The sequence below is a fragment of the Colobus angolensis genome, unplaced genomic scaffold (genome assembly GCF_000951035.1).
Source record: "Colobus angolensis palliatus isolate OR3802 unplaced genomic scaffold, Cang.pa_1.0 Scaffold24, whole genome shotgun sequence".
Classification (NCBI taxonomy): domain Eukaryota; kingdom Metazoa; phylum Chordata; class Mammalia; order Primates; family Cercopithecidae; genus Colobus; species Colobus angolensis.
In genome coordinates, this window is record NW_012115599.1 from 10,386,914 (window position 1) to 10,395,875 (window position 8,962).

Consider the following 8,962-nt stretch of genomic DNA (forward strand, 5'->3'; position numbering starts at 1 on the left):
AAAAAAAAAAAAATAGGTTTCTTTTCTTGTTGGGTAATTCAAGTTAGAATGATATTACAACACTGAGTATATTTTTGCAAGCCGTGCATCCTTCTTTCCAGAGATTGTGACACATTTCTCAAGTTATCAGAAAGGTAGTTAACGGCAACTTGATAACGTTTCTAAGAACACCTGTGGATTTTGATGATAAGCCCTCTTTCTGGCTTTGGTTATATCAGTAGTCCTAAACTGGAAAAGATTCTGTCCCCAGGGATGCCCAGAGACACTTTTTACTGTCTTGCTAGAGGGACACTACTGGGATTCAGTTGGATACGATGGTAATTAAACAACAAAAAAAAATCTCATCCCTTAAAAAAAAAAAAAAATCAAAGCCAGGCATGGTGGCTCACACCTGTAATCCCAGCACTTTGGGAGGCTGAGGCGGGCAGATCATGAGGTCAGGAGATCAAGACCATCCGGGCTAACACGCTGAAACTCTGTCTTTACTAAAAATACAAAAAATTAGCCGGGCATGGTGGCGGGTGCCTGTAATCCCAGCTACTCAGGAGGCTGAGGCAGGAGAATGGAGTGAACCCGGGAGATGGAACTTGCAGAGGGCCGAGATCGCACCACTGCACTCCAGCCTGGGTGATACAGTGAGACTCCGTCCCAAAAAAAAATCAAACACAAGGTCATTGCTATGCATCAAGCATGAGAGGATTGAGTGAAATCAGCTGAGGCTTGATGGCAATCCATTCACCTCCAGAAAGTAGTTCCAACTCTGGCTGAAGTGAGCTTTGTCACAGGGGGAAATTCTGAAGAGTTAGCCTGATTCTAACAGTGGCATAGACCTGCAAGGGCACAGGCAGGATCACTAGAGGACACTACTTTAGAATAATAGTTCTCAGGGTAATTCTGCTCCAAAGGGGACATTTGGCAATGTCTGAAGACATTTTTGATTATCAAAACTGGACAGGAGTTGGGCATAGCAGCACATACCTATAGTCCCAGCTACTCGGGGGCCTGAGGCAGGAGGATCACCTGAGGCCAGCAGTTAGAGGCTGCAGTGAGTTATGATCACGCCTGTGAATAGCAACTGCACTCCAGCCTGGGCAACATAGGAAGGCTCCAGGTTCAAAAAAAAAAAAAATTAAAAATCAACAAACTGGAGGAGTACTATTAGCATCCGGTGGGCAAAGACTAAACATCCTGCAATGCACAGGAGAGCCTCCTCCCACCCCTCCTCAAAACAAGGTTGAGAAACCTTGCTTTCAAGAGAGGCCTGTGGGAGGTAAGCCAGAGAGTTGTTTCACTTCTGGAGTACTTCAGAAATAGGAGGAGACAAGTGAGAGCTCTGATGAGATGTTCTCCACAATTCCTTCTGGGTCTCTGTCTATGAAGAAACAGGGTAGAGGCATATATGACAGAAAAACTCGGATAGAACTTACCAATACAAATGTTTGTTTAAAGCAGAAAGCAAGTTAAGAGAAATGTAAACTTCTCCTTTGTCCTGTGTAACAGACAACTAATTCCTCCATAGAGATAAAGAAGTTCTGAACACTCATATGTCATTACCCTGGAGTCTCTGTTTTCTGAAGAGCTATGCCAGCAAGGCAACTCTAAGATAGAAAACTGATTAATCTAGTTAAAGCACAAAAGGGGAAACAGTACAGTTCAAAAGAAAGTTTCAAAAGTCCATCAAGATATGTCCAATCTTCAACTCTAGGAGCTATATTCAGAGTAAATTAAATTTTCTTTTTTCCCTACTTGGCTCTTTAATATTACACTACCCATGTAGTACGGTATCCATTTCTTAGTGTTATGAATATATTCCATTCTATTTTATCCAGTGATTCCCATTAATTAAAGATATGTTCTAGTAAAGAAAAAGTGCTCTTTCAACCATTGTGGAAGACAATGTGCCGATTCCTCAAGGATCTAGAACTAGAAATACCATTTGACCCAGCCATTCCCACTACTGGGTATATACCCAAAGGATTATAAATCATGCTGCTATAAAGACACATGCACATGTATATTTATTGCAGCACTATTCACAACAGCAAAGACTTGGAACCAACCCAAATGTCCATCGATGATAGACTGGATTAAGAAAATGTGGCACAGACACACCATGGAATACTCTGCAGCCATAAAAAAGGATGAGTTCATGTCCTTTGTAGGGACATGGATGAAGCTGGAAACCATCATTCTGAGCAAACTATCACAAGGACAGAAAACCAAACACCGCATGTTCTCACTCATAGGTGGGAATTGAACAATGAGAACACTTGGACACAGGGTGGGGAACATCACACACCGGGGCCTGTAGTGTGGTGGGGGGAAGTGGGGAGGGATAGCATTAGGAGATATACCTAATGTAAATGACTAGTTAATGGATGCAGCACACCAACATGGCACATGTATACATACGTAACAAACCTGCACGTTGTGCACATGTACCCTAGAACTTAAAGTACAATTAAAAAAAAAAAGAAAAAGTGCTCCTTAGATTATAAGAACCACTACAAAGAAACAAACATCAATTAAAAGGAAAAATAACTGATAAAACATTAAAATGATTAATATGATTTAAAATAGTAACTTAAAACTACAATAAATGCTTAAAATTTACAATCAAGGTACAGGCAGGGCACAGTGGTTCACACTTGTAATCCCAATACTTTGGGAGGCTGAGGCGGGTGGATCACTTGGGGCCAGGAGTTCGAGATCAGCCTGGCCAACATAACATAGCGAAACCCTGTCTCTACTAAAAATACAAAAATTAGCCAGGCATGGTGACGCACGCCTGTAATCCCAGCTACTTGGGAGGCTGAGGCATAAGAATTGCTTGAAGCTGGGAGGTGGAGGTTGCAGTCAGCAGAGATCACACCATGGCACTCCAGTCTGAGCAACAGAGTGAGACTCTGTCTCAAAAGAATAAAGAATTTAAAAAGAAATGTAGTGTATACATACAATGGAATATTATTCAGCCTTAAAAAAGAAAGAAATCAAGGTATTTGTAACAATATGGATAGACCTGGAGGACATTATGCTAAGTGAAATAAGCCAGACACACATGATACACTTGTACAATTGATACCACTTGTACATGATACCACTTACATATAGGGAGTAAGAATTGTACATGATACCACTTGTACAGTTAATCTAAAATAGCTAAACTCATAGAAGCAAAGAACAGAATGGTGGTTACAGGAGGCTGCAGGCAGGGGGAAACAGGGAGGTACTGGGCAAAGAATACAAAGTTTCAGTTATACAATATGAATAACTCCTAGAGACCTACTACACAGCACAGTGCCTAGAGTTAACAATACTGTATTGTATATTTAAAAATATGCTAAGAAGGCAGGTCTTACGTTAAGTGTTCTTATTGCTAACAGTAATAATAAATAAGAAGGCAGGAGGAAACTTGGAGGTTGATGGATAGGTTGATGGCACAGATTGTAGTGATGGTTTCACAAGCGTATTCTTATGTCCAAATTCATCAAGTTGTACACATTAAATATGTACAGCTTTTTGTACAAAAATAGTACAATGAACATCTGGACATCCTTCACTTAGATTCACCAGTTATCTCCATTTGGCTATATTTTCTTTCTGTTTTTACCAGAACTACTTGAAAGTTACTTACAGTACATTATGAAATCATTTCTAAATATTTCAACATGCATCTCCTAAGAATAAGGACGTTATTCTATACAACCATTGGCATTATTACCATACCCATTAAAATGAGTAATTCTCTTAATATTACCTAATATTCAGTCTATAGTCAAATTTCTTTAACTATCAAATTTTTTAGAAAGACCATATAGCTATTTACAAATCCAGGATCCAACCAATGACCACACATTGAATTTGGCTGCCGTGCCTCTCTTTAATCTACTTAAATCTAGAACAAGTCCCCAGCATTTTTTTTTTTTTTTGCCTTTTATGACATTGACCTATTTGAAGCAGAAGTCTCCACATTTTAAGCTTACCTTTACTTGCTTCCATCCTCACCGTTTACAGTTTCTACTATTAGAAAAATGCCATAATCCTTCCTTTCTAAGTTTCTGGTACTGTTTCCCTCCCTTCCTCCCTTCAGAGGCAAGCTCCTTTGGGGATTGGGGGGAGAAAGTCACTCACTTTCTTGTTTCTCAAGTTTCCATTCATTTATTAACCTGTTGAAATCATATTTCTGCCTCTTCACTCCAACAACATTGCTTTCACTGAGGCCACAAATGGCTTTCTAAACGCCAAGATCGAAGGACTTTTTTCAGTTATTACCTTATCTGAACTCTCTGCAGCAACTGCTGTTGCTACCCCATTATCTCCCACAAGTGTACTCAAACCTTAACGTAATTCTCTCGTTCTCTTCCCAAGTGCTGGTATCCACCACAGTTATCCTTGACCTTCTTATTCCCTCCAACGCTTCGACCACCAGCTATTAGTGATTCCCAAATCTCTTCTCCAGTCTACGACTCTCTTCAGGGTTCAAGACCCATTTATCTACCTGCCTACCAGACACAATGATCCAAGTTTCCCATAGCTCCCTCCCTATATGTAATGTGTCAATAACCGAACTTACTGTTTTTCCCCTTTAACCCATTTCTCCTACTGCACTCCTTTTCTTAATGGAAACACTAATCCTCCAAATTTAAAAACTGTTCTCCTCCTACCTCATTCCCACCAATGAAACTATCACTAAGTCCTCTTGATTCAGCCTCCTATATAATTCTCACATTCATCCCCTCCTCTCTACCTCTACATTAATGGCACAGTTAAGGCCCTCAACGTCTTTCCTATGGACCAACGCAAAGAGTAGTTAATTTCTATACTTCCAGTTCTCCTCTTCCCCAATCCATCCTCTACCTTGTCCAGTTTTTTATTTTTCATTTTATTTTTATTTTTTGAGACAGGATCTCACGCTTCGCTCAGGCTGGAGTGCAGTGACACAATCTCAGCTCACTGCAACCTCTGTCTCCTGGCTTCAAGAGATTCTCGTGCCGCAGCCTCCTGAGCAGCTGGGAGTACAGGCGCATGCCACCACACCCAGCTAAATTTTGTATTTTTTTGGTAGACACTGGGTTTCACCATGTTGGTGAGACTCCTGACCTCAAGTGATCTGCTCACCTTAGCCTCCCAAAGTGTTGGCATTACAGGCATGAGCCACCGCACCTGGCCACTTATTTTTTTGAAACACAAATTGGTTCATGCTAAGCACCTTCCAACACTCCTCATCCTCTGCAGGAGCAGTTTAGCATGGCGACTAAGAACACAGTTGCTGGAGTTGGAAAAAGCTGGATGCAAATTCTAGATTTTACCACTTAGTGTGTGGCTGTGTGGCCATGAGACACTACTTATCCTCTCTAAGCCTCAGAGTTTTCATGTATAAAATGGGGATAATTATTTCTACCCCACAATGTTTTAAGAGAATTATAAAATGATGTAACACATTTGTTCCAATAGCCAGACAAATTAAATACCTAATAACAATCATTTTAAGATAAGTCCCAAGTCAAGCATGGTGGCTCATGCCTGTAATCCCAACACCGGGAGGCTGAGGTGGGAGGACTGCTTGAGCCCAGGAGTTCAAGACCAGCCTGGGCAACACAGCAAGACTTTGACTCTACAAAAATAAAAATAAAAATAAAAATTGTCCGAGTGTGGTGGTGCACGCCTGCAGACCCAGCTACTTGGGAAGCAGAGGTGGGAGGGTAGCTTGAGCCCAGAAGTTTGAGGCTGCAGTGAACCATAATCGCACCACTGCACTCCAACCTGGGTGATGGAGTGAGATTCTGTCTTTTTTTTTTAAAGATAAAGTCCAAATTACTTACCATGGCCCTTTATGATCTGGTCCCTGCCTACCTGTTCAGTTTCATTTCCCATCAACCTTCTTCACATTCTACACTGTCACACTGTTTCATATCTTTTTGCTTTTGCATATACAATTTCCTCTGCCTAAAAAGCCTAATCTCCAGTGCTTTGTCCAGTAAGTGAACTCTTTAAGACATTGACCTCAGTTTTGTCCTATGAACCTCTAGGGCTTTGTATTACATCTATTTTCCTGTCTACCTCCCACCCTAAATAGTGTTTCTTGAAAGCAGAGATAAATGGAGAAAACACAAAAAACTAAGAACAGACATGGGAATTCACCTCAGATGTTGAATCAGATCAATGTTGAACAAATTTATAGTTATCATTCTGAACTAAATGTAACTCATGGCTCATGGTTTATTCACGTTTTATTCTTTCATTCTTTTTTAAAAATGCAGAAGTCGGGAGGCTGAGGCAGGAGAATGGGGTGAACCGGGGAGGCGGAGCTTGCAGTGAGCCGAGGTCGCGCTACTGCACTCCAGCCTGGGCGACAGTGCGAGACTCCGTCTCAAAAAAAAAAAAAAAGGCAGAGGTAGCATCAATGTGATGAGAGTTTAACGTTAGCAGGTTAGGAATCTAGCATTTAGACATTGTTTTTGGTGTGTGGAGTAGCTGTCGAGGAACAGGTATTCAAAGCAGGTCTTGAAAAATGCTTCAGTCCAAGGCAGAAAAGGTCTGACAGAGAAACAGGACCTCTTTCTGGTACGCAAGTTGGGCTATGTGAACCTTTAGTAAAAACTTCAATGTAGCAGAATTGAATTTATTAGTTTTTATTTTAAAGGCACGTTGTTCCCTAGAGGGAAATTTTGACAACTCAAATTCAAATAAACGAATTTGTTAAGGGAGAGACGTCTATAGAAGATTCCACCACAGGAACTACCAAAGGAGCAATCAGAAAAGCCAGAATACTAAGTATCTGGAAGTAGTCTCTGTTATAAAGGGATTGATGACTAAATACTTTAAAAGAAACATTTGCGAATACTATGGCTATGAGGGCTCTAAGACTAGAAAAAGTGTGGCCTGCACAGTTAACAGTCATAAAATACTACAAAACACGACGCAGGCAAATTTCCTTCTACTAAGAGGTGATTACAAACAAGTATTTTACTTGTGTCAATAAACCAAGTCATATTTCTTTCTGAAATCCAAGATGCCAGGTTTATCACATACCAAGTACACGCTTGAAGAAAAAAAAAAATTATTGCCCCCTAACAATTATTAGAAAAACATCTTTCAGAAGGGGGTGGGGAATCTAATCTTAATTTCTTAAAAATTCCATCAAAAGGGCAGAAATCTGGACTTCATTAGCAACGCTCAAGTTTTGGACACTGCTGTGATGCCTGAGAAGCAAGTTCAAGCAAGGTCGACCTCGTTTTGCTCTCCCCGGCGGAGTGAAGGAAAGTGACAGATGTCTTAAGGGAGTCGACCCCGGGGGAGCTGCCAGGGGATGCTGTCAGTCTACAAAACCGGAGAGACTCAGAAAAGGGATCAGCGCTGGGATAGAGGATGGTAGCAGCGGCTAGGAGCGGCTGCGCGAGGATGTCAGAGACGGGCGCGGCGGCGAGGCTGTCACAGGGCGGCCTCCCCCCACCCAGCCTCGGGCCCCGATCACTCACATGCGGGGCTCGCGCCCCCTCGGGCTCCTCCCGCCTCGCGGACAGCTGCCGCCGGGCAAGGAGGATGGACAACTTCCTGTTTCCCGGAGCGCGACCCGGAAGCAACCCCCACTCCATGGGCGAGGCCTTGTCCCCTACAGTAGTTTCTCCTCTGGTCCAGCGCTTCCGCCCAAAACGGAACACTCAGCGTCGTGGCGAGCGCGGGAGCTCTCGCGATATCTGGAGAGTGCAGGTTCTTGCTCCCCCTGGCGTCCCTCTCCCGCTCCAGCTCTTTTCGCCCTAGTCCTAAATCCTTGTCTCCCTTATTTACCTGGACTGACACACAGACTTCATAGCTGAACTGATCCACTGAACGAGCATTTACTGAGTCCCGTACTATGTGCCAGGCAGTGTGTTAGGCATTAAGGGATGGGAGTGGAAGGGAAACATAAATGAAGAGCAGCCCCTTCCTTCCGGAAGCTCTTACTCTTGAGAAAGACAAACAAATCCCTCCAATTTACAACTCAGCCCACTCATTACTGAGAGCTTACTCTGTTGATAAAAACTTCAGCCAAATTAAGTTTAAAGGAGTTTAATTGAGCAATGAAAGATTCGCGAATCAGGCAACCCCCAGAATCGCAGCAGATTCACACAGACTACCAGGGTGCCTCACAGTCAGAACAAATTTATAGACAAAAAAAGGCAAAGGGAGGTACAGGAATCGGAAGTAGGGTACAGAAACAGTGAGGTTGGTTACAGCTCAGTGTTTGCCTTCTTTGAACGCAGTTTGAACATTCAGCAGGCTGTGAGTGGTTGAAGTATGGCCACTGGGATTGGCCACCACTCAGTTATTATTACAGGGGTATGCTATTAGGTTAGGTTTTCAATTTTGTTTGACTATTAAGCTACATTACAGTTCATCCACGAGGACTGAAATATAGAAGGACAGAGTCCTTCTCAGGCCATATTTAGTTTGCCTTAACAATTCCCCTGTTTTGGTCATTTTCTCAATTTTGAGAGATTGACCAAAACCTTAGTCATTGGTGTTATCACTGTCATAAGTGTACCTATATGGTTTTGAAACTCACTAGGAAACAGTAGAACAGTGGGTTTTGCAGGGAGAGAATAAGGACTGAGTAGAGGATACCTCCTTATGCTGGAACATCCTGTTTACAGGAGAAAAACAAAACCTGGTCTGTTTTAGCATTCATGTGTTTTTTTTAAAGCCTTAGTTTGATTATGTCACATTTAGCATGAGTGACTCCATTTTAGTTTGGTTTGGTTTGTTGGGTACTAGTGCATGAGCTGAGTCCAAAATAATGGCCTCCCATAATTTTGTTCAAAAAAAAATTTCGTGGCCGGGGGCGGTGGCTCAAGCCTATAATCCCAGCACTTTGGGAGGCCGAGACGGGCAGATCACGAGATCAGGAGATCGAGACCATCCTGGCTAAAACGGTGAAACCCCATCTCTACTAAAAAATACAAAAAACTAGCCAGGCGAGGTG

The 8,962-nt window shown here is 42.3% G+C and overlaps 1 protein-coding gene across 1 annotated transcript in view; it reads right to left on the bottom strand.

Moving 5' to 3' along the window:
* LOC105514158 (chromosome unknown open reading frame, human C6orf89) overlaps positions 1-7,665 on the bottom strand; it is a 34,963-nt gene extending 27,298 nt beyond the window's left edge. The window contains exon 1 of the mRNA XM_011945319.1: positions 7,479-7,665. Within this exon, the coding sequence (XP_011800709.1) occupies positions 7,479-7,480 (2 nt within the window). The 5' untranslated portion in view covers positions 7,481-7,665. The remainder of the gene's footprint in view (positions 1-7,478) is intronic.
* Positions 7,666-8,962: the final 1,297 nt, after the last annotated feature.